At 43.1% G+C, this 27,450-nt stretch overlaps 1 protein-coding gene across 1 annotated transcript; it reads left to right on the top strand.

Annotated features, from left to right (window-relative positions):
- The first annotated feature begins 16,068 nt into the window (after nucleotides 1-16,068).
- Nucleotides 16,069-16,515, top strand: LOC123075734 (putative calcium-binding protein CML19). Its single transcript, XM_044498270.1, has one exon. It carries the CDS (start codon nucleotides 16,069-16,071, stop codon nucleotides 16,513-16,515), a length of 447 nt encoding a protein of 148 aa, XP_044354205.1.
- The last annotated feature ends 10,935 nt before the right edge of the window (nucleotides 16,516-27,450 follow it).

Below are 27,450 nucleotides of genomic sequence, written 5' to 3' on the forward strand. Positions count from 1 at the left end.
CTCCGAAACATTTTCGGTTTTTATTTCTGAAAATTCCAAAAAGTTTCCAGAATGAATCTGGCACCCTCCAAGAAGTATCAGGCATGTGCCGAAACCATTTTGACTTAATGGCATACCCCGAAACAACTTTTTCGGTTTCACCAGAACTCATGCGGTGACCTCTCTTTTCAGAACTTTTCTGATGTCTCCGAAAAACCTTTTTAGAAAACTTTCTCTCAGACTCCCTGTCTAGTATTCAGTAGATAGACGACCCTTAGGCGTGTGACCCTATAGGTTCGGTGAAGTATAGACATGACCTAGAACCTCTTCCGATCAATGATCAACATCGGAGCCGTGGACACCCATATTGACCCCTATACCCACACGAATGAATATTCGAGTGAACCTCCAGTTGCCGTGAGCTATTCCTGTTGCTTCGCGATATGTCACAAACACCCGAGGTGAGATTTATTGCATTCCTGTGGATCAACAATTTGTCCACCATGAAAGTTACCTCGTTACCAGTTTTGTTCTCTTTTCTCGTTTCTGTGTTCCAGCATCCCAGTGATCAAATCACAATGTGTCTGGCCAGACGATGATGGATACCGCTACACCGAGAGGGCCCGAGTATATCTCTCCATCGTCGGAGGAGCAAATCCGAATCTTGAGCTATCTCGTTACTTGCCATACTTTTCCGTGAACCCGTAAGCCGCCGTAATAGCCACCCAGTTATGGATGACGTTTAACAAACCCCAAAGTTCATGAAGCAAGTATGAAGGAACTCGATACTCTCATGGTCTAAGGAATTGTGAAAACATTAACTTCTCTGTGTTATTAACCATTAACTTGTGATGAATGTATCTCATAGCATAACATCAAATTGGGTCGATTCAACACAAGTGTTCTACTAATAATTGTGCCCTCAAAATTGCCGGCATAGTCATGCCCATGATCAGGAAAAAAGGATCATCATGCAATACTTGAGCCAGTCATAGAGGCTTGACTAGGAATACATTTTACCATTTATTATCCCACACGTGCACATGAGTTTCCCTCCAAGCCTCGTTTTATTTGCAGACTCGAGAATCATTGCAGTTATAGCATGGAACATAAACCTCATTATGAACAGGGAGATAATCAATAACATTTATTATTGCCTCTAGGGCATATCTCCTACATATATCTACTTGATGAAACATAAAGTCTAAAATATTTGAAAAGTTTAAAGAATTTAAGAGTGAAGTGGAAAATCATCATAACAAGAAAATAAAGCTTCTACGATCTGATCGTGGAGGCGAATATTTGAGTTACGAGTTTGGTCTTCATTTGAAACAATGTGAAATAGTTTCGTAACTCACGCCACCTGGAACACCAAAGTGTAATGGTGTGTCCGAACGTCGTAACCGTACTTGATTAGATATGGTGCGATCTATGATGCCTCTTACCGATTTACCACTATTGTTTTGGGGTTATGCATTAGAGACGGCTGCATTCACGTTAAATAGGGCACCATCTAAATCCGTTGAGACGACACCATATGAACTGTGGTTTGGCAAGAAACCCAAGTTGTCGTTTCTTAAAGTTCGGAGTTGCGATGCTTATGTGAAAAAGTTTCAGCCTCATAAGCTCAAACCCAAATCAGAGAAGTGCGTCTTCATAGGATACCCAACAGAAATTGTTGGGTACACCTTCTATCACAGATCCGAAGGCAAGATATTCATTGCTAAGAATGGATCCTTTCTAGAGAAGGAGTTTCTCTCGAAAGAAGTGAGTTGGAGAAAAGTAGAACTTGATGAGGTAATTGTACCTGCTCCCTTATTGGAAAGTAGTTCATCATAGAAATAAGTTCCAGTGATTCGTACATCAATTAGTGAGGAAGCTAATGATGATGATCATGAAACTTCCGATCAAATTACTACCGAACATCGTAGGTCAACCAGAGTGGTACGGTAATCCTGTTCTGGAAGTCATGTTACTTGACCATGACGAACCTACGAACTATGAGGAAGCGATGATGAGCCCAGATTCCGCAAAATGGCTGTAGGCCATGAAATCTGAGATAGGATCCATGTATGAGAACAAAGTATGGACTTTGATTGACTTTCCCGATGATCGGCGAGCCATTGAGATTAAATGGATCTTCAAGAGGAAGACGGACGCTGATAGTAGTGTTACTATCTACAAAGCTCGAATTGTTGCAAAAGGTTTTCGATAAGTTCAAGGTGTTGACTATGATGAGAGTTTCTCACTCGTATCTATGTTTAAAGTCTGTCCGAATCATGTTAGAAATTGCAGCATTTTATGAAATTTGGCAGATGGATATCAAAACTGCATTCCTTAATGGATTTATTAAAAGAGAGTTGTATATGATACAACCATAAGGTTTTGTCGATCCTAAAGGTGCTAACAAAGTGTGCAAGCTCCAGCGATCCATCTATGGGCTGGTGCAAGCATCTCGGAGTTGGAATATAAGCTTTAATGAGTTGATCAAAGCATATAGTTTTATACAGACTTGCGGTGAAGCCTGTATTTACAAGAAAATGAGTGGGAGCACTACAACCTTTCTGATAAGTATATGTGAATGACATATTGTTCATCAGAAATGATGTAGAATTTTATGGAAAGTATAAAGGAGTATTTGAAAGGAGTATTTGAAAAGAAAGACCTCGGTAAAAGCTACTTACATATTGGGCATCAAGATCTATAGAGATAGATCAAGACGCACGATAAGTTTTTCAATGAGTACATACCTTGATAAGATTTTGAAGGAGTTCAAAATGGATCAGTCAAAGAAGGAGTTCTTTCCTGAATTGTAATGTATGAAGTTGAGTAAGACTCAAAACCCGACCATGGCAGAAGATAGAGAGACAATGAAAGTCATTCCCTATGCCTCAGCCATAGGTTCTATAAAGTATGTCATGCTGTATACCAGACCTATTGTGTACCTCGCCATGAGTTTGGCAAAGGTGTATAATAGTGATCCAGGAGTAGATCACTGGACAGCGGTCAAAATTATCCTTGGAGGACTAAGGAAATATTTCTTGGTTATGGATGTGACAAAAAGTTCGTCGTAAAGAATTACGCGATGCAAGCTTTGACACCGATCTAGATGACTCTGAGTCTCGATATATATACATATTAAAAGTTGGAGCAATTAGCTAGAGTAGCTCCATGCAGAGCATTGTAGACATACAAAATTTGCAAAATACATACGGCTCTAAATGTGGCAGACCCGTTGACTAAATTTCTCTCACAAGCAAAACATGATCACACCTTATTAATCACACAGCGATGTGAACTAGATTACTGACTCTAGTAAACCTTTTGGGTATTAGTCACATGGCGATGTGAACTAATCACATGGTGATGTGAACTATTGGTGTTAAATCACATGGCGATGTGAACTAAATTATTGACTGTAGTGCAAGTGGGAGACTGAAGGAAATATGCCCTAGAGCCAATAATAAAGTTGTTATTTATATTTCCTTATATCATGATAAATGTTTATAATTCATGCTAGAATTGTATTAACCGGAAACTTAGTACATGTGTGAATACATAGACAAAACAGAGTGTCCCTAGTATGCCTCTGCTTGACTAGCTTGTTAATCAAAGATGGTTAAGTTTCCTAGCCATAGACATGTGGTGTCATTTCATGAACGGGATAACATCATTAGAGAATGATGTGATGGACAAGACCCATCCGTTTGCTTAGCACTATAATCGTTTAGTTTGTTGCTATTGCTTACTTCATGACTTATACATGTTCCAATGACTATGAGATTATGCAACTCCCGAATACCAGAGGAACACTTAGTGTGCTATCAAACGTCACAACGTAACTAGGTGATTATAAAGATACTCTACAGGTGCCTCAGATGGTGCTTGTTGACTTGGCACAGATCGAGATTAGGATTTGTCACTCCGATTGTCGGAGAGGTATCTCTGGGCCCTCTCGGTAATGCACATCACTATAAGCCTTGCAAACAATGTGCCTAATGAGTTAATTGCAGGATGATGCATTACAAAACGAGTAAAGAGACTTGCCGGTAACGAGATTGAACTAGGTATGATGATACCGACGATCGAATCTCGGGCAAGTAACATATACCAATGACAAAGGGAACGACATATGTTGTTATGCGGTTTGACCGATAAAGATCTTCGTAGAATATGTAGGAGCCAATATGAGTATCCAGGTTCCACTATTGGTTATTGACCGGAGATGTGTCTCGGTCATGTCTACATAGTTCTCGAACCCGTAGGGTCCGCACGCTTAACGTTCGATGATGATTTGTATTATGAGTTATGTGATTTAATGACCGAAGTTTGTTCGGAGTCCTGAATGAGATCACGGATATGACAAAGAGTATCGAAATGTTCGCGACATAAAGATCGATATATTGGAAGGCTATATTCGGACATCGGAAAGGTTCTGAGTGGTTCGGGTTTTTTTGGAGTACCGGAGAGTTACGGGAATTCGCCAGGGGAAGTATTGGGCCTTCATGGGCCTTAGTGGAAAGGAGAGAAGAGCCACAAGGGGAGGCCGCGTGATACGTCTCCAACGTATCTATAATTTTTTATTGTTCCATGCTATTATATTTTCTATTTTGGATGTGTAATGGGCTTATTTATACACTTCTATATTATTTTTGGGACTAACCTATTAACCGGAGGCCTAGCCCAAATTGCTGTTTTTTTGCCTATTTCAGTGTTTCACAGAAAAAGAATATCAAACGGAGTCCAAACGGAATGAAACCTTCGGGAGCATGATTTTTGGAACAGACGTGATCCAGAGGGCTTGGAGTGGACGTCAAGAAACCAACGAGGAGGCCACGAGGCAAGGGGCGCGCCTACCCCCCTGGGCGCGCCCTCCACCCTCGGGGGCCCCTCGTGGCTCCACCGACCTACTTCTTCCTCCTATATATACCTACGCACCCCCAAACCATCGAGGAGCACCATGAAAACCTAATTCCACCGCCGCAACCGTCTTTACCCGTGAGATCCCATCTTGGGGCCTTTTCCGGCGTCCTGCCGGAGGGGGCATTGATCACGGAGGGCTTCAACATCAACACCATAGCCTCTCCGATGATGTGTGAGTAGTTTACCTCAGACCTTCGGGTCCATAGTTATTAGCTAGATGGCTTCTTCTCTCTCTTTTGATCTCAATACAAAGTTCTCCTCGATTCTCTTGGAGATCTATTCGATGTAATCTTCTTTTGCGGTGTGTTTGTCGAGATCCGATGAATTGTGGGTTTATGATCAAGATTATCTATGAACAATATTTGAATCTTCTCTGAATTCTTTTATGTATGATTGGTTATCTTTGCAAGTCTCTTCGAATTATCAGTTTGGTTTGGCCTACTAGATTGATCTTTCTTGCAATGGGAGAAGTGCTTGGCTTTGGGTTCAATCTTGCGGTGCTCGATCCCAGTGACAGTAGGGGAAATGACACGTATTGTATTGTTGTCATCGAGGATAAAAAGATGGTGTTTATATCATATTGCATGAGTTTATCCCTCTACATCATGTCATCTTGCTTAAATAGTTACTCCGTTCTTATGAACTTAATACTCTAGATGCATGCTGGATAGCGGTCGATGTGTGGAGTAATATTAGTAGATGCAGGCAGGAGTCGGTTTACTTGTGACGGACATGATACCTACTATGCTCAATTCTATCAATTGCTCGACAGTAATTTGTTCACCTACCGTAATACTTATGCTATCTTGAGAGAAGCCACTAGTGAAACCTATGGCCCCCGGGTCTATTTTCCATCATATTAATCTTCCGTCATCAAGCTATGCCTATCTTTGTTTATTTTGCAATCTTTACTTTTAATCTTTATCATAAAAATACCAAAAATATTATCTTATCATCTCTATCAGATCTTACTTTTGCAAGTGGCCGTGAAGGGATTGACAACCCCTTTATCGCGTTGGTTGCAAGGTTCTTATTTGTTTGTGTAGGTGCAAGGGACTTGAGCGTGGCCTCCTATTGGATTGATACCTTGGTTCTCAAAAACTAAGGGAAATACTTACGCTGCTTTGCTGCATCACCCTTTCCTCTTCAAGGGAAAACCAACGCAGTGTTCAAGAGGTAGCAAGAAGGATTTCTAGCGCCGTTGCCGGGGAGGTGTGCGCCAAGTCAAGTCAAGATTTGATTTCCCGTCAACGAGCCATTTCTAGCGCCGTTGCCGGGGAATCTACGCACAAGTCAAGACATACCAAGTACCCATCACAAACTCTTATCCCTCGCATTACATTATTTGCCATTTGCCTCTCATTTTCCTCTCCCCCACTTCACCCTTTTCGTTTTATTCGCCCTCTTTTCCGTTCCCTCTTTTCTCGTCTTCATTGAGTTTGCTGCCGTTATGTCTGAATCTGAGGAGGTTATCGTTGATAAGAGCGATAATAATAACATGGAAAATTTTGATGCTTTCAATGATCCTCCTCAGGAACCTACTATCTTGCATACAAAAAAGTTTCGAGTCGGTAGTGGTAATATTATTGGGAAGGGAGTTATTCAAGATTTCTTTACTTGTGCCGGTGCTTTGCAAATTATGGGTGGTTCTATCATAGAACTAGTAGTCTTGCGGATGCAATATCCTTGCTCGTAGTTGAACTTGAAAGGCAATTTCTTCATATGCATCCTTGCATACATAGAATTTTCCTAGAATTTTCTAATATTGAGTACTCTTCTGATAAGCGTGCCGCAACTATCTTTTTGGCTCATGCGTTCAGATTTATAATGAAAGAAGCTAAAGAAATTTTTGCGCATTATAGGGTGGATGCTGGTCATCCTCCCATAGAAGCTATCCTTTTTAATCAAGAAGATATAATGCGTTTACAATCTTTGGATCATGTTGCTTATAATGAAAACCTTAGAAAAAAGGTTCCTACTGATGTTCTAGTTGATAGAATTTCTGAACTTAATGATGACTTTGCTATTCAGAATAATGGGTTAGGTTTTTCTCTTGAGCAAAGACTTGTGACATTTTGTCAAAAGAACGCTTGTAATTATGAATTGGTTGTGTAATATAAGGGGCCAAGGGAGGAACCCGTACCTCCCGAGCTTGATCTTGGGGACTTTTGTCCTATTAAATTCAACCCCTTTGATTACTTTTGCTTGCCACAAAGGAAACTTGCTGCTGAACATTGATAATACGAAAGGAGTTTTCATGATTTACCTTACCATTAGTATGACAATACCTAGATCCATCCTCGCTTTTCTGCCTAGCTAGGGGCGTTAAACGATAGCGCTTGTTGGGAGGCAACCCAATTTTATTTTTAGCTTTTTGCTTTTTGGTTCTGTTTAGAAATAAATATTCCATCTAGCTTCTGTTTAGATGTGGTTTTGTGTTTTAATTAGTGTTTGTGCCAAGTTAAACCTATAGGATCTTCTTGGATGATAGTTATTTGATCTTGCTGAAAATTCCAGAAACTTTCTGTTCACCAAAACAATTGTTAAAAATTACCAGAACGTGATATAATACTGATTCCAATTGCAGGAGATTAATAAACAAATTATATAGATCGTCCTAATTTGGTAGAATTTTTAGAGTTCCAGAAGTTTGCGTTAGTTACAGATTACTACAGAATGTTCTGTTTTTGACAGATTCTGTTTTTCTCGTGTTGTTTGCTTATTTTAATGAATCTATGGCTAGTAAAAGAGCTTATAAACCATAGAGAAGTTGGAATACAGTAGGTTTAACACCAATACAAATAAAGAATGAGTTCATTACAGTACCTTGAAGTGGTGTTTTGTTTTCTTTCGCTAACGAAGCTCACGAGATTTTCTGTTAAGTTTTGTGTTGTGTTTCAAGTTTTGGGTAAAGATTTGATGGATTATGGAACAAGGATTGGCAAGAGCCTAAGATTGGGGATGCCCATGGCACCCCAAGTTAAAATTTAAGGATAACCAAAAGCTTAAGCTTGGGGATGCCCCGGAAGGCATCCCCTCTTTCGTCTTCGTCTATCTGTAACTTTACTTGGATCTATATTTTTATTCACCACATGATATGTGTTTTGTTTGGAGCGTCTTGCATGATTTGAGTCTTTGCTTTTTAGTTTGTCACAATCATCCTCGCTGTACACACCTTTTGAGAGAGACACACATGATTCGGAATTTGTTAGAATACTCTATGTGCTTCACTTATATCTTTTGAGCTATATAGGTTTTGCTCTAGTGCTGCACTTATATCTTTTAGAGCACGGTGGTGGTTGTATTTTATATAAATTATTGATCTCTCATGCTTCACTTATATTATTTTGAGAGTCTTAAACAGCATGGTAATTTGCTTTAATTGTGAAATTAATCTTCCATATTGAGTTCATTGAATATCATGAGAAGTTAGATACTTGATAAGTGTTTTGAGATATAAAGGTGGTAATATTAGAGTGTGCTAGTTGAGTAACTGTGAAATTGAGAAATACTTGTGTTAAAGTTGGCAACTCCCGTAGCATGCACGTATGGCAAAAGTTGTGTGACAAATTTGACACATAAGGTGTTCTTTTATTGCTTTCCTTATGAGTGGCGGTCGGGGACGAGCGATGGTCTTTTCCTACCAATCTATCCCTCTAGGGGCATGCGTAGTAGTACTTTGCTTCAAGGGCTAATAAACTTTTGCAATAAGTATATGAGTTCTTTATGACTAATGTGAGTCCATGGATTATATGCACCATCAACCTTCCACAATTTTCTAGCCTCTACAGTACCGCGCATTGCCCTTTCTCACCTTCAGAGTTGGTGCAAACTTCACCGGTGCATCCAAACCCCGTGATATGATACGCTCTATCACACATAAACCTCCTTATATCTTCCTCAAAACAGCCACCATACCCACCTATCATGGCATTTCCATAGCCATTCCGAGATATATTGCCATGCAACTTTCCACCGTTCCGTTTATTACGACACGCTTCATCATTGTCATATTGCCTTGCATGATCATGTAGTTCACATCGTATTTGTGGCAAAGCCACCATTCATAATTTTTCATACATGTCACTCTTGATTCATTGCATATCCCGGTACACCGCCGGAAGCATTCACATAGAGTCATATTTTGTTCTAAGTATTGAGTTGTAATTCTTGAGTTGTAAGTAATAAAAGTGTGATGATCATCATTATTAGAGCATTGTCCCATGTGAGGAAATGATGATGGAGACTATGATTCCCCCACAAGTCGGGATGAGATTCCGGACTAAATAAAAAAAGAGGCCAAATAAAAAAAGAGAAGGCCCAAAAAAAGAGAAAAAAGGGAGAAAAATGAGAGAAAAAGAGAGAAGGGACAATGTTACTATCCTTTTTCCACACTTGTGCTTCAAAGTAGCACCGTGATCTTCATGATAGAGAGTCTCCTATGTTGTCACTTTCATATACTAGTGGGAATTTTTCATTATTGAACTTGGCTTGTATATTCCAATGATGTGCTTCCTCAAAGTGCCCAAGGTCTTCGTGAGTAAGCACGTTCGATGCACACCCACTTAGTTTCTTTTGTTGAGCTTTCATACATTTCTAGCTCTACTGCATCTGTTGCATGGCAATCCCTACTCCTCTCATTGAAATCAATCGATGGGCATCTCCATAACCTATTGATTAGCCGCATCGATGTGAGACTTTCTATCTTTTTGTCTTCTCTCATAACCCCCATCATTATACTTTACTCCACCCATAGTGCTATATCCATGGCTTGCGCTCATATATTGCGTAAGGGTTGAAAAGGTTGAAGCGCGTTAAAAATTATGAACCAATTGCTCGGCTTGTCATCGGGGTTATGCATGATGAGAACGTTTGTGTGACGATATTGAAACATGGCCTAACTATATTATTTTGTAGGGATAAGCTTTCTTTGGCTATGTTATTTTGATAAGACATAGTTGCTTGATTAGCATGTTTGAAGTATTATTTCTTTTATATCAACATTAAAATTTTATCTTGAATATTTCGGATCTAAATATTCATGCCACAATAAAAAGAATTACATTGAAAATTATGCTAAGAAGCATTCCACATCAAAAAAACTGTTTTTATCATTTAACTACTCGAGGACGAGCAGGAATTAAGTTTGGGGATGCTTGATACGTCTCCAACGTATCTATAATTTTTTATTGTTCCATGCTATTATATATTCTGTTTTAGATGTTTAATGGACTTATTTATACACTTCTATATTATTTTTGGGACTAACCTATTAACCGGAGGCCCAGCCCAAATTGCTGTTTTTTTTGCCTATTTTAGTGTTTCGCAGAAAAAGAGTATCAAACGGAGTCCAAACGGAATGAAACCTTCGGGAGCGTGATTTTTGGAACAAACGTGATCTAGAGGACTTGGAGTGGACGTCAAGCAACCAACGAGGAGGCCACGAGGCAGGGGGTGTGCCTACTCCCCTGGGCGCGCCCTCCACCCTCGTGGGCCCCTCGTGGCTCCACCGACCTACTTCTTTCTACTATATATACCTACGTACCCCCAAACCATCGAGGAGCACCACGAAAACCTAATTCCACCGCCGCAACCTTCTTTACCCGTGAGATCCCATCGTGGGGCCTTTTCCGGCGTCCTGCGGAGGGGGCATTGATCACGGAGGGCTTCAACATCAACACCATAGCCTCTCCGATGATGTGTGAGTAGTTTACCTCAGACCTTCGGGTCCATAGTTATTAGCTAGATGGCTTCTTCTCTCTCTTTGGATCTCAATACAAAGTTCTCCTCGATTCTCTTGGAGATCTATTCCATGTAATCTTCTTTTGCGGTGTGTTTGTCGAGATCCGATGAATTGTGGGTTTATGATCAAGATTATCTATGAACAATATTTGAATCTTCTCTGAATTCTTTTATGTATGATTGGTTATCTTTCCAAGTCTCTTCGAATTATCAGTTTGGTTTGGCCTACTAGATTGATCTTTCTTGCAATGAGAGAAGTGCTTAGCTTTGGGTTCAATCTTGCGGTGCTCGATCCCAATGACAGTAGGGGAAACAACACATATTGTATTGTTGCCATCGAGGATAAAAAGATGGTGTTTATATCATATTGCATGAGTTTATCCCTCTACATCATGTCATCTTGCTTAAAGCGTTACTCCGTTCTTATGAACTTAATACTCTAGATGCATGCTGGATAGCGGTCGATGTGTGGAGTAATATTAGTAGATGCAGGCAGGAGTCGGTGTACTTGTCACGGACGTGATGCCTATATACATGATCACACATAGATATTCTCATAACTATGCTCAATTCTATCAATTGCTCGACAGTAATTTGTTCACCCACCGTAATACTTATGCTATCTTGAGAGAAGCCACTAGTGAAACCTATGGCCCCCCGGATCTATTTTCCATCATATTAATCTTTCGTCATCAATCTATTCCTATCTTTGTTTATTTTGCAATCTTTACTTTTAATCTTTATCATAAAAATACCAACAATATTATCTTATCATCTCTATCAGATCTCACTTTTGCAAGTGGTCGTGAAGGGATTGACAACCCCTTTATTGCATTGGTTGCAAGGTTCTTATTTGTTTGTGTAGGTGCAAGGGACTTGAGCGTGGCCTCCTACTGGATTGATACCTTGGTTCTCAAAAACTGAGGGAAATACTTACGCTACTTTGCTGCATCACCCTTTCCTCTTCAAGGGAAAACCAACGCAGTGCTCAAGAGGTAGCACCGCGCACCCCCCCCCCCCATGGGCTGGTCCGAATTGGACTAGGCCTAGGGGGGCTGGTCCCCCTTTTCCTTCTCTTCTTCCTCTCTTTCCTGCTTCTCCTACTTGGACTAGTAAAAGGGGAAACCTACTCCTACTAGGAGTAGGAATCCCCCCCTTGGGCGCGCCCCTTCTGGCCGGCCCTCCTCCTCCTCCACTCCTTTATATACGGGGGAGGGGGGCACCCCATAGACACAAGATTTGTCTTACCCGTGTGCGGTGCCTCCCTCCACAGTTTTCCACCTCGGTCATATTGTCGTAGTGCTTAGGCGAAGCCCTGCGTCGGTAACTTCATCATCACCGTCACCACGCCGTCGTGCTGACGAAACTCTCCCTCGGCCTCAACTGGATCAAGAGTTCGAGGGACGTCACCGAGCTGAACTTGTGCGGATTGCGGCGGTGTCGTGCGTTCGGTACTTGGATCGGTTGGATCGCGAAGATGTTCAACTACATCAACCGCGTTACTAAACGCTTCCGCTTTCGGTCTACGGGGGTACGTAGAGACACTCTTCCCGCTCGTTGCTATGCTTCTCCTAGATAGATCTTGCGTGATCGTAGGAAATTTTTGAAATACAACGTTCCCTAACAGTTAGGACTGATAAGGGCTTCAAGGAGGTGCACTGGAACACCGTTGCGAAGCAGGTGTTCGAGTTCTGTGGGCAGGAGGTGTCTGCCAGCCAGGTGTACAAACACCTGAGGAAGTGGAGAGGTCGATGGATCCAAGTGTCCAAGCTGAGAGACCTTAGCGGCGGCTCATGGGATGAGAACACTTGTTCCATAGTTCTGGAGGCAGAGCACTACGCCGGCCATGTCGCGGCTAGCTCACAACCCTCTTCCTTTTCATACTGTCCACCATTGCCTACTCTTAATCGCAACTAACAACACTTGTGTTTCATTCTTAGGACCACCCAAGGGATGCTGAGTTCCTCAACACACCCATACAGAACTACAGCCAGATTCAACATATCTTCTCCTTCGGGCTGGCAACTGGGAAGCATGCCATTGTCTCGGGGGAGCCTCTTTGTTTTCCCATGCCAGACTTCCTTGGGACCACGGACGTCGAGGTCCTTGATGGCCTTGACAAGCCCTTCGAGAACCCATTTGACCCCGTCCATGATAGGAAGAGGAAGAGAGGAGGCCTGATGGAGGAGGAGATCAATGTCTTTTGCAGCATGACTGAGGAGGTGAAGGAGGTGGCAACAACCATCAGGGAGTGCAAGCCCCTCGACGTCCACCCTGACCTGTATGGCGCTGTCATGACCCAGGGTGGCTTCAGCGACGAGGCTCTCATGACAGCTCTCAGCCACCTGCTTGACAACAAGGCCCGGGGTGCTGGGTTCGTTCCCATGGCAGACGCTCACAGGGTGCTGTGGTTCAGGAGCTGGCTTGGCAAGCACTACTACTAGAGTAGTGCTGCCTGTGAGCGTGCATGATCCCCGACGGCGATGGCGGTGGCGACGACGACGACGACGATGACGTACATTTTGTGTAGCTGGGGCTGAAAAACTATTTGATGGTCTGTATATTTTGGTGAGGTGGTATATACTAACCCCTCACGATGATGGTGAACTTGCGGTGGTAGGACGACACCCTCTTTTGGATGTGGTGGTAGGATAACACCATGGTAGTGCTAGGTAGAACTTGCTATGCCGTATGATTATGCATGCTTTGCTTCTTCTCTTCTGCTCCATTGTTGTTTGTGTGCTACTTTGCTTCCTACTTGTGTGATCCACTGATTTGCTGCTTCAACTCTTGCTCTTGTGCATTGCTAGAGCAAGTGGTATGCCGTGTTCATCGGTAAGGCTTCAGGGGTTTACAATTCATCGGAAGAAGCCAGTGCACAAGTGACATCGTATAGCAACAACAACCATGCATAAAGGATTCAAGACTAGGCAGGCAGTAGAACAAGCTTACTCCGAAAGCACGGAGGCAGCAGTGTTGACAGTGGCAAGGTTGGAGGTGTCAAAGTGGAATGTGCTAAGGTGGATCGTCAGTTTGGCTTGAAGCTGAAGAACTTCATCATCTTCGCCCAGTTCATCGCCATTGTTGTGTTGCAGCGTTGGTGTGCTAGGTGTGATCACTGTGGGTAAGCTCACTAACTAGGGTACAAGGTAAGCACACCATGTACGCCGTATGCAACCAAACGCCGTGTTCATGTGCCGCTTGGGGCAATGCAGGCAACCAAACAAAGTGAACTTGCGTATTACCTAACGCAGGGACCCTAGATCCAGGCAACCAAACAACTTGCAGATGGCCCATTAGGGTTTGTTTTTGCTCAACCAGGATGGGTCGAGAAGTGTATGTGATGCAGTAACTGTTCACAACTTGAACCAAACGCGCCCTAAGTGTCTTAACTTTGTACTAACTCTAGTATAAAATTGTACTATGGTTGAGACCTTTATTTTGGGACCGACGAAGTATTATTTAATATGCCAGATAAACAAGTTTAATTTAGTTTTTCTATGCACCTGCAAATATATTTCAGATATTCACCATGTAAATTGATTATGTGCCTAGTGTATTTTTTCCAAAGAGTGAACCCCCCCCCCCCCCCCCCCCCCCAAATTTTTGTTCGGAATTGAATTTCTCCGAACGTCGGAATTTTCAGATCTGGCGCCGACCGTCTTATAGATCATTGATTATGAAACATGAATCCTATAGGAATGAGATCACCCACGTCAGCCTTTTCCATTCGTTCGGTACACAAGTAAGTCGTCCCGAACGTTCTTCTATTTCTCTCACCTACCCGACTTACCTTATCCAACCGCTCTCATCACACATGGGAAGGAGAGGAGGTGCGGCGAGCGCGTCAGCTCTCCAACGGCCGGGAGAGAACCAAATTCTTCCTCAATTGGATAAAGATAATCTTGTTCCTGCTAACGGAATTGAAACTCGTAGTGGTAAAAGAACGTAGGACCACAAAGGACATGCATGGTACGAGAAGGAACAAGCTAAGAAGAGAAGAGACAGTCAGAGCCAAACCCAAGAAGACAAATAACACCTCTTTGGGGAAGAAGAACGGGAAGAACATGTCCCCCAAAATTCACAAGATCATGAAGTAGAAAAAGAGGCTGACAGAGAAGTTGTCCCCGACGCAAAATCTGTCGACGGTGATAGTAATGAAGAAGAAGCGGCACCAGAAGTTGATAGAACCGAAGAACAAGGGTGGACAAAAAATACCAGACCACCCTATCCAATCATGGGAGAAAAAAGTCAGACTTCGAGAAATCAAGATAAAGGTAAAGAGACAAGGAAAGAAAAACAGAGGGGTAAAACAAACAAAAACCCTTCCTTTTGTCAGACCACCTTTAAATGATGCACCCTATGGACGGAGAGAAACAATCGCATCTTTAGGAATTCGCCAAGACAAATCAGTGACACGCTGGCCGCCATCCGTAGCGACATGGACTGCTGGAAGCTTGCCGGCGCAAAGTGCCTACAAACACCACTCGGTGACCCAGGCTGAGATGCCTTCTTTTCCTTTTCAGTCGAAACCGGTTGTAACCACCATGATCAATCTTTTTGATCGTGAACGCATTTGCCATCTTCTCCCTGCTTAATATATGAATGCCAGTGATACACTGGTTCTTTCAGAAAAAAAATGATGCACTCTATTCATCCTTCCTACAAGCTCTCGCGAATCTCGGAGTTTCTTTGCATGTGACAGATATATTGAAGATTCCCACTATTGCTAAGTTCATGCGCGATATTATTAACAATAAAAGGAGTTTTAATCTTAAGGAACAAGTGGCTATGATAACAAAATATCCATTTGATGACAAGGTACTGGCAAAATTTGCAGACCGAGGTATAACCTTGCAAATGGCAGATAAGTCTACAAAGAAGCCAATAGGAGTGGCCAAAGACGTGCTACTGGGATTAGGTGGGAATGACACGTCAAAGCTTCGGGAGTAGACACCGAATAACATATTAGTAGCAGCCGACGAAAGTCCCTGGCTGGCTTGGCTTGCCTGGAATATTCTGTCACGAAAGGCCCATGCATGCATGCATTATATACTCCCGATGTGCTGGTTCAACTTTCAGCTTTCACAAAATATTCTGTCACAGAAGACCATGCATGCTCGACGACGCCTGAAAACGAATTGACACCGTCAACCGACCCGTTCCTTGGCCTCATCAATTCTTTCAATAATTTTGCCTTGAACCGATCAACACAACCAGCTAGCTGCACGCTTGTACGTACGTACTTGTGCCGCCTGTATATATACACATAAGCATAGGCACTTGAGGCCAAGCACCAGAACCAGAAGCAAAGCTAGCGAGAAGCGAGTAATCCCAGGCTCCCAGCACATTAACGCACAGTCACACACTGCTGCCACAGCCACGAATCTCAGGTGATTACCGAAGCAAGCAAGCGAAGCGAAGATGGTGCACGCCGCGACGACCGAGCGCTTCAGTAGCGTGTTCGCCTCCTTCGACCGCAACGCCGACGGCAGGATCTCGGCGGCAGAGCTGCGGCTGTGCATGAAGGCGGCGCTGGGCGAGGACGTGTCGGCGGAGGACGCGGAGGCGCTCGTGGCGTTGGCCGACACCGACGGAGACCGGCTGCTGGACGAGCAGGAGTTCCTCCGGCTGGTGGCGCGGCCGGAAACAGAGGAAGAGGAGGAGCGGTGCCGGGGGCTGAGGGAGGCGTTCGCGATGTACGAGGTGAAGGGCGAAGGCTGCATCACGCCGGCGAGCCTGATGCGGATGCTCGCCAGGCTGGGGTCAGAGCACGGCATCGAGGAGTGCCGCGCCATGATCCGCAGGTTTGATCTGAATGGAGATGGAGTTGTTTGCTTCGACGAGTTCAAGGTCATGATGGATGCGTAACAGCTTTTTGTCCATCGGCCAGTCTACTGAATACTGATCCTGACTTCCTGAGTATTTAACATGCCAGAGAAACAAGATTAATTTAGTTTTGGGTGCACCCAAACATATTTCACATATTCACCATGTAAATTTGTTTACCTGCAATGTGTATTGTTTTTCAAAGAGATTAGAAATAGCACAATCAACAAAGCTTTGTAGTAATTCAAGGCATCTCCAGGGATAGGGACATTTTATCTATGGGTGTATATACACCATATATGAAAAATAATAATTAGTAACTAAATAAAAAGTCAAAAAATTGAATATATTTTTGAAATAAGCTTGACCTTCTTTATACTCGTAAAAAACCCATGAAAGAAAAAACCCGTTGACTTTCAGGGCCAAAAAAACTTGGCTAAAAAGTGTGTATAGTGACTTGTATATAGCAATAAATTTTGTCTTTTTCCCAGAAGTCAACGTATTTTATATTCGCGAAAATTTATATACAAGTGTAAAAGAAAATCAAGTTTATTAAAAAAACTGAACTTTTTTTTACTTTTAATTGAATTACAAACCTATTTTTTTATCCATATAGGGTGTATATACACCTATGAACAAAAGGGCATTTCCCGGATCTCTAGCCCCTTCAATACAAGTTTTTTTTCGTTTAAAAGCTAATTCCTCAGAGCACCCCCAAAACTTAACTACTCGACATTTAAGGAGTTAGAGCATCTCAAATGAGGACCCCTAAAACGTACATAGCATTCGTCTGCAAATGCGTTTGGATACGTCCGCGGACATGGATACAAGAGGCGGCCATCTAACCATGGACCTCAAACATCCCTACACATTTCGAATGGAATTTGAACAAACCAGACAACTTCCATGCAAGCAGGATGATATTTATTTAAATCGGACCACATTCTTGCACTAGTAGAAAAAGGGTCATCTGTCCCGGTTGGTAAGGGCCTTTTGTCCCGGTTCTTGAACCGGGACTAAAGGGTCGTTACTAATGCCCTAGCCCTTTAGTCCCGGTTCTTACACGAACCGGATAGATGGGCCTCCGCACGTGGCCGCTGCGGCCAGCCCAGGCAGGAGGGCCTTTGTTCCCGGTTGGTGACACCAACCGGGACCAAAAGGCATCCACGCGTCAGCATTTCAGTGGCTGGGGTTTTTGTTTTTTAAAGGGGGGAGAGTTTAGGGGGTAATTTAGGGTGTGTAAGCTAGCTAACAGAGATATATAATAACTGATATATATAATAACTCTTCATGGCCGCATCATGCATCATCATAATAACAAGTCCTACTAATCATCATCATACAACTTCTACTCGTTATTAATAACAAGTCATACGATCATCATCCTCATAGTCATCGAACAAACCCTACTTAATTGTTCTTAGCACATGATTATCAGTATTAGGTAGGACCTAAATGCCCTCTTTGAGGTAAAATAGCATAAAACAATATAGACCCCGACTCTCCATTATGGAGAATGGAGATCATCCTGTCTCCAATTTTTGCGCTTCGCTTCCTTTTGCTTCCAAGAACCTCCTTGCGACTGTCCATACATTTTTTCCATTCCTTGATTTTTCATGTTTCCACTTCTTTTAGAAATCCGGTATGGACAGTTGAGATTCGTAGGATGACCTGGTTGTATGTTCAAAACATTAAGGCTACCATTCTGATACATCAAATGACGCACACAATCCTCTGGGATTATCTGTTGAAAAACATATTAATAACTTCATAGTTTGCAATGATGTACGAGTTTTAGAAGTATGCAAAAGATGCACGGATGTCGTAATAGTAAGAAACCTTATCAGGGTATCTCCATAGTAGTTACCGTAGTTCAACACGTGCACTAGTGGCACGTATTGACCATAATGTGGAGGAGTTTTACAATAGATATTGTAATTCTCAAGATCAGTACAAAATCCGACTAGATGAGTTTTCTCCTTATAAGTTAACTCAGAGCCATTGGTGTAGTAGGTTCTGTCTACCATGTTCCGCACATTGTTTGAACAATTAAAATAAGCTGTCAATGAAAATAAGCTGTCAACTATTTTGAAATGAACAATATAAATTAGCTAATAACTATGTTTGAGAAACTCACATAGCGGTAGAATTGGAGGCGTATCAACAAGGACCCAAATGTCCATATTGTCTTGCTCGATGTCAGGATCACCAAGATCCATGGTGACAAGCATACCCTCATCAAAACCATACATCTTGCAAAATGCTTCCCAATTTTTGCAACCAAAATGGGTTACGCTCTCAGAATTATACAGCTTTACTTCAAAATCTATATCATGATGGGTCCTAGGTGAATTTTCTTTGTTTCCATACTTTCATGGTCTTCAAAACACATCCTCTCCAAGACGTAGCGTCTTGCATGGCATGGGATAAGCTAGTCGAATTGTAAAAGATGAAAAGTACACGTTGAAATAGTTGAAGTCGTGCTTAATTACGACAAAATAACACTTGTTGTCGTTGCATACCGTTTCAACATCGAAGGTCTCCTCCAGCTTAATACTGAAGCGTCGATCTTCGTCCAGGTGAGGCCTGTCGCACAGACCTCGGTCGTCGTGGCACCAGTCGCACTCCCACGGGAGACTTTCGTCGTCCGAGTACGACATTTCCTATGTTCATAATTCAAATATTAAACGTCTACAATTAAATATATGTACTAAAAAACCTAAGTTAGATCATTATTATTCATCACGGGTTGACTATCGGTTTGTCGAGTCTTTTCTTGAAAACTCTCAGCTCACGTGGTGTATACATTCGACCGTTGGTGATGGTCGCTCCTTCTTTCATCCCCGAGTGCATTACACCAAAATGTCTAGCACACGGGAATGAAGGAGAAGCGACCCCCACGACAACAGTCGGGATTCTTCGTCCTCTCATATATATATGGTGGAACTCTCCCTCACTGATTCCTCTGAGACATTTGCGACCGTCGGTGATGGTAGCTCCTTCCTTTCGTTCCCGAGTGCATTACACCAAATTGTCTAGCACACGGGAACGAAGGAGAAGCTACCCCCACGACAACAGTCAGGATTCTTCGTCCTCTCATATATGGTGGAGACTCAATAGACTTAAAGACAACCCAAAATATCGTTTAATTATCTTTCTAAAACCGGGTCGTGGCTGGTCTCACCTCGAGGTCTGAGGGGGTCGGTGACGGGGACGATGGCGGGGATGATGGAGGGGGGCTCCTAGATTTATGCGAAAACAAAAACCCTATAAGCTATCAAGTAATCATATGCATACGCCTTGCATAGTGCTCTCCAATTTTAGCATTCAAAGTAGGAGTAGTTTTCCAATTTGAGCATTCAATAAGCAAAATCAAATAACAAAATAAATAGTATTCAAATTAGGATTCATTCAATTATAACTAATACAATCAAAGTAGGAGTAGTTTTCCAATTTGAGCATTCAATAGTATTCAATCATCTCCATGCGTCCGTACATCGTCGAATATTATCACTAATACACCTCGAATACTATCATACATATAGCATCGCTAGTACAGCTAGAACCGTAGCGCCCGACGGGTATCGGCGCGGGCGGTGGATACCCAAAGAGAAGGAACCATCACACGATCATAGCTCCAGTGAGATCCCTGAAGAACCTGCCAGGTATTGTCGAACCTGCACTCCAACGCAACCATGTAGCGACGGACGTGCTCGTCCTCCTCGCTGACACGGTGACGTACCACCTCCGCGGTGTCCGGAAGCCTCGGCACCATCACTGGCCCACGCGACCGCCACCAAACAAGGATCGGGTCAATGACGGGCTGGCTCTTCGCCAACCTACGCCCCCCGGAAGGTAGCACCTCCCAAAACCAGCCCGGCGGAGCCCAGACCCGGACATGTCCCCTCTGATCAAGCCGGCCTCATCCGCCGAGTCGACGACGAGGATGCGGGATAGGCATCGTCGACGTCGATGCGGGAATAATTGCTTTAACTAAAAAAAACTAGTTCTATTAATTTTCTTGCTAAAATAAACTACTTCTATAGTAAAATAAACTAGTTTTATTAAATCAACTAGTTCAACTATAAGCACTTACTATAAATAGAATCAACTAGTTTAACTAGTTCTATTATTTTTCTAACTAATTCTATTAAACACTTTCTCTTCTTATTCTATGAACAAAATTACAACAGAAAAAAATCATAAAAATTCTATGAACAATATAAAAATTCTATGAACAAAATTACAACAGAACAAAATTATAAAAATTCTATGAAAAAAATTGACATATTCTTTGCATATATATGAACACACAAACATTTGCATATTCAACAATAATATCACAAAAAAAATCTATGAACAGAAAAAATTCTAACTTTTGCATATTCATTTATGAACAAATTACAACAACTCAATTAACTACACATCTAAGTTAACTACACATCTAAATTAGGAAAATTCATATGAGCGCACAAAGGGGGTGGCGATCGACGAGGAGGCAGGGCACGGGGGCGACGGTGAGGGGCGCAGCCACGGGCGACGAGGAGGCAGGGGGCGGCGACGGCGACGGTGAGGGCCGCGGCAACGGGCGACGAGGAGGCATGGGACGGAGCTGAGGGGCGCGGCGACGGGCGACGAGGAGGCAGGGGGGCGCGGGGCGGCGACGGCGTCTGGGCGGCGCGGGACGGCGTCGGAGGCAGGGGTGACGACGGCGACGGCGAGGCGCAGAGGGGCAGCCTGGCGGCGTCGTCGGGGCGGGGAAGACGCGAACTGAATGAAAATTTTCACAAGTGCTAGTTATATAGACAAAGCATTGGTCCCGGTTCGTGACAGCAACCGGGACGTATGCGACCTTTAGTCCCGGTTGGTGCCACCAACCGGGACCAAAGGCCTCTTTTCAGCAGCCCAAAGGGCGGGAAGCGGCGGCCTTTGGTCCCGGTTGGTGGCACCAACCGGGACTAAAGGGGGGCATTGGTACCGGTTAGTGCCATGAACCGGTACCAATGCGCACCTTTAGTCTCGGTTGGTGCCACCAACCGGGATCAAAGGCCTTGTGCTGCTGCGCCCGTGTCGAAAGTTTAGTCCCACCTCGCTAGTTGAGAGGGGCGCGCAGTGGTTTATAAGCCCCAATGCCGCACCCCTCTCGAGCTCCTCTCCATTGCAGGCTTACGGGCCTAATTGTCACTGCTATGCCTGATGGGCTTACTAGGCCTTCTGCGGTCCTGAATCCTGGCCCATCGATGAGTTTCTAGTCGTATTCAGGCCGTGGTGGCCCAGTAGGTGGCATATTTTTTAGTTTTTACCTGTTTTTTGTTTTCTTTTTTGCTTTATTTATTTTGTTTTGTTTCTACTTACAACAAAAAACTTATTTATTTTATTTTATTTTGTTTCTAATTACTTATTTATTTTACTTTATGATAATTCGTTTTGCTATTAAAGTTTTCAACAAAAAAATTTCTTTATGAACAGAAAATACTTCGATAATTTTAGTTGCATCAATTTTATATAATTTCAGTTTCAATAATACTAGAGGTTTCTTATAATGTTTTGAACAGAAAATACTTTGTTAATTTTAGTTTCATAAATTTTATTAAAGTTTATTTTATTTTGTTTCTACTTATATATTTTAATAAAGTTTATATTATTTTGTTTCTAATTACTTATTTATTTTATTTGTTATGTTTCATGCACCATTTTTCATGCATTTACTAATTATTTTGAGCTATAAGACCCTAAAATTGAATAGTATTTCAAATGAACTCTGAAAAGGTTGAAAGTTGGCATGGTATCATCATTTCATCCACATAGCATGTGCAAGAAAGTTGAGAGGGTTATGGCAAAAACTGGATGCACTTCGTGTACAAAACGGACAATCTCTTTCAAAGTATCAGGATTTCATACGGAAACTCGTATGTTACAAAGGGATTTCATTTTTTAAAACTTATTTGAACTCCTGACTTTTTGTGTGTTCAAAATGCACCATTCAAAGCCACATCATCATTTTTCAATCCTTTCTGACTTGATTTGTTATTTTTCATGCATTTACTAATTATTTTGAGCTATAAGACCCTAAAATTGAAAAGCATTTCAAATGAACCTGAAATTGAAAAACCCTACAAATGAACTCTGAAAAGGTTGAAAGTTGGCATGGTATCATCATTTCACCCACATAGCATGTGCTAAAAAGTTGAGAGGGTCCCGGCAAAAGCTGGATGCACTTTGTGAACAAAATGGACAATCTCTTTCGAAGTATCAGGGTTTCGGAGGAAAACTCATCTGTTACAAAGGGATTTCATTTTCTTGAACTTATTTGAACTCCAGACTTTTTGTGTGTTCAAAATGCACCATACAAAGCCACATCATCAATTTTCAACCCTTTCTGACTTCATTTGTTATTTTTCATGCAGTGACGGATTGTTTTGAGCTAAATGACCCTGAAATTGAAAAGCCCTACAAATGAGCTCTGAAAAGGTTGAAAGTTGGCACGGTATCATCATTTCACCCACATAGCATGTGCTAAAAAGTTGAGAGGGTTACGGCAAAAGCTGGATGCACTTCGTGAACAAAATGGACAATCTCTTTCGAAGTATCAGGGTTTCGGACGAAAACTCGTCTGTTACAAAGGGATTTCATTTTCTTGAACTTATTTGAACTCCAGACTTTTTGTGTGTTCAAAATGAACCATTCAAAGCAGAGACTGATTATGAATGGTGCATATTCAACACACAAAAAGTCTGTAAAGATCGCCAACCCCAACATAAAAAAATGAGCATAGATGCGCCTATAGAGAGAATTCAACCTAAATTCATAATAAATTTCTATGAATTTCAAAGAAATTTACTCTGGATTTAGGTCAAATTCCCTGTATAAGGGCATCTATTTTCACTTTGAGAGGAGCTCAATAAGGCAGAGAGGGACGGGCTTATAAACCGGTGTGAGCGCCCTTCGGTTGGCGAGGTGGGACTAAACTCTGACCGCAACGAGGACCAACCCTTTAGTCCCGGTTTGTGGCACAAACCGGGACTAATGGTCATGGGCCAGGGGCGAGGCGCATTGGTCTCGGTTCGTGCGTGGAACCGGGACCAAAAGGTCCAAACAAACCGGGACCAATGGCCCACGTGGCCCGGTCGCCCCCCTAGGCTCACGAACCGGGACAGTTGCCTCCTTTGGTCCCGGTTCATGAGCGAACCGGGATTAATGGTATTACGAGGGCCGAACCAATGCCATGTTTTCTACTAGTGTTGACATTTTCAACATATTTCATTAAACAAAACCGGCATGACATTTTCTTAGCATAGCAAAAGTTAACCTATTCTAAATCTTCGCCAGTGTCTGTGTTCCAAGTCCTTGTTGAATCATTATGAGTTGTCATGAGTGCATAATAAATGTAGTTAATTATGCCGACTAATGTATTTTAGGAAACACACTTACACAGTGTATAATGTCATGGCTCCTCTGCGCTGCCAGAGTGCAAAGATCATAGTTTCATGGAACTGATCTTCTATATATAAATACTTAGCCCCCACTACCTTATTTCTCTCAACATGCAATCATGTCACCTCAGCATGTAACATGCTGGGAAAAAGACACACCTCAACGTGCAACCATACATAGGAAAGATGTCATGTCAACATGTCAACATGCATGATTATTTCCACTCTACTGCCTCCGTTCTTTTATGTAAGACCTCCTCCAAAGCAAAGGTGCTTAGATGAGGTGCTAAGTATATTAAATATCTTAGCAACTCAAGTCCCCAATGCAAAGGTGCTAGGCTTCATGCATTTAATTACTTATAGACTCAGAATTATGCTTCCACCTAGGTACACGTGCTTAGCACCATTTGTTGGGGAACGTAGTAATTTCAAAAAAAATCCTACGCACACGCAAGATCATGGTGATGCATAGCAACGAGAGGGGAGAATGTCGTCCACGTACCCTCGTAGACCGTTAAGCGGAAGCGTTATGACAACACGGTTGATGTAGTCGTACGTCTTCACGATCGACCGATCCTCAGTACCGAACGTACGTCAACCCCGCGTTCAGCACACGTTCAGCTCGGTGACATCCCGCGATATCACGATCTAGTAGAGCTCGAGGGAGAGTTTCGTCAGCACGACGATGTTGATGAAGCTACCGACGCAGGGCTTCGTCTAAGCACCGCTACGATATGACCGAGGTGGATTATGGTGGAGGGGGGGCACCGCACACGGCTAAAAGATCAATGATCAAATGTTGTGTCCTTGGGGTGCCCCCCTGCCCCCGTATATAAAGGAGCTAGGGGGGAGGCGGCCGGCCAAGGAGGAGGGCGCGCCAAGGGGGGAGTCCTACTCCCACCGGGAGTAGGACTCCTCCTTTCCTAGTAGAAGTAGGAGAAGGGGGAAGGAGGAGAGAGAGGGGAAGGAAAGGGGGGCGCCGCCCCCCCCCTCCTTGTCCACTTCGGACTAGAGGGGGAGGGGGTGCGCGGCCTGCCCTGGCCGCCCCTCCTCTTCTCCACTACGGCCCATTAGGCCCAATATACTGTTTGGGGAACGTAGTAATTTCAAAAAAATTCCTACGCACACGCAAGATCATGGTGATGCATAGCAACGAGAGGGGAGAGTGTTGTCCACGTATCCTCATAGATCGAAAGCGGAAGCGTTAGCACAACACGGTTGATGTAGTCGTACGTCTTCACGATCCGACCGATCAAGTACCGAACGCACGGCACCTGCGAGTTCAGCACACGTTCAGCCCGATGACGTCCCTCGAACTCCGATCCAGTCGAGTGTTGAGGGAGAGTTTCGTTAGCACGACGGTGTGGTGACGATGATGATGTTCTACCGACGCACGGCTTCGCCTAAGCACCGCTACAGTATTATCGAGGTGGACTATGGTGGAGGGGGGCACCGCACACGGCTAAAATATCAAACGATCAATTGTTGTGTCTCTAGGGTGCCCCCCTGCCCCCGTATATAAAGGAGCAAGGGGGAGAGGTGCGGCCGGCCAGGAGGGGCGCGACAGTAGGAGTCCTACTCCCACCGGGAGTAGGACTCCCTCCCTTTTCCATGTTGGACTAGGAGTGGAGGGGGAAAGAGGAGGGAGAGAGGAAGGAAGGGGGGGCGCCGCCCCCCTCTCCTTGTCCTATTCGGAGTAGGGGTGGAGGGGCGCGCGGCCCTGCCCTGGCCGCCTCTCCTCTCTTCCACTAAGGCCCACTATGGCCCATTAAGCCCCCGGGGGGTTCCGGTAACCTCCCGGTACTCCGGTAAAATTCCGATTTCACCCGGAACACTTCCGATATCCAAACATAGGCTTCCAATATATCAATCTTCATGTCTCGACCATTTCAAGACTCCTCGTCATGTCCGTGATCACATCCGGGACTCCGAACAACCTTTGGTACATCAAAACATATAAACTCATAATATAACTGTCATCAAAACTTTAAGCGTGCGGACCCTACGGGTTCGAGAACTATGTAGACATGACCGAGACACGTCTCCGGTCAATAACCTATAGCGGAACCTGGATGCTCATATTGGCTCCCACATATTCTACGAAGATCTTTATCGGTCAGACCGCATAACAACATACGTTGTTCCCTTTGTCATCGTTATGTTACTTGCCCGAGATTCGATCGTCGGTATCTCAATACCTAGTTCAATCTCGTTTCCGGCAAGTCTCTTTACTCGTTCCATAATACATCATCCCGCAACAAACTCATTAGTTGCAATGCTTGCAAGGCTTAAGTGATGTGCATTACCGAGAGGGCCCAGAGATACCTCTCTGACAATCGGAGTGACAAATCCTAATCTCGAAATACGCCAACCCAACAAGTACCTTCGGAGACACCTGTAGAGCACCTTTATAATCACCCAGTTACTTTGTGACGTTTGATAGCACACAAAGTGTTCCTCCGGTAAACGGGAGTTGCATAATCTCATAGTCATAGGAACATGTATAAGTCATGAAGAAAGCAATAGCAACATACTAAACGATCAAGTGCTAAGCTAACGGAATGGGTCAAGTCAATCACATCATTCTCCTAATGATGTGATCCCATTAATCAAATGACAACTCATGTCTATGGTTAGGAAACATAACCATCTTTAATTAACGAGCTAGTCAAGTAGAGGCATACTAGTGACACTCTATTTGTCTATGTATTCACACATGTATTATGTTTCCGGTTAATACAATTCTAGCATGAATAATAAACATTTATCATGATATAAGTAAATAAATAATAAATTTATTATTGCCTCTAGGGCATATTTCCTTCAGTCTCCCACTTGCACTAGAGTCAATACTCTAGTTCACATCACCATGTGATTTAATACCAATAGTTCACATCACCATGTGATTAACACCCACAGTTCACATCATCATGTGACCAACACCCAAAAGGTTTACTAGAGTCAATAATCTACTTCACATCGCTATGTGATTAACACCCAAAGAGTACTAAGGTGTGATCATGTTTTGCTTGTGAAAGAAGTTTAGTCAACGGGTCTGCCACATTCAGATCCGTATGTATTTTGCAAATTCTATGTCAACAATGCTCTGCACGGAGCTACTCTAGCTAATTGCTCCCACTTTCAATATGTATCCAGATTGAGACATAGAGTCATCTGGATCGGTGTCAAAAATTTGCATCGACGTAACCTTTTTGTCACCTCCATAATCGAGAAACATATCCTTATTCCACTAAGGATAATTTTGACCGCTGTCAAGTGATCTACTCCTAGATCACTATTGTACTCCCTTGCCAAAATCAGTGTAGGGTATACAATAGATCTGGTACACAGCATGGCATACTTAATAGAACCTATGGCCAAGGCATAGGGAATGACTTTCATTCTCTTTCTATCTTCTGCTGTGGTCGGGCTTTGAGTCTTACTCAATTTCACACCTTGTAACACAGGAAGAACTCTTTCTTTGACTGTTCCATTTTGAACTACTTCAAAATCTTGTCAAGGTATGTACTCATTGAAAATCTTA

The sequence above is a fragment of the Triticum aestivum genome, chromosome 3D, assembly GCF_018294505.1.
Source record: "Triticum aestivum cultivar Chinese Spring chromosome 3D, IWGSC CS RefSeq v2.1, whole genome shotgun sequence".
NCBI lineage: Eukaryota > Viridiplantae > Streptophyta > Magnoliopsida > Poales > Poaceae > Triticum > Triticum aestivum.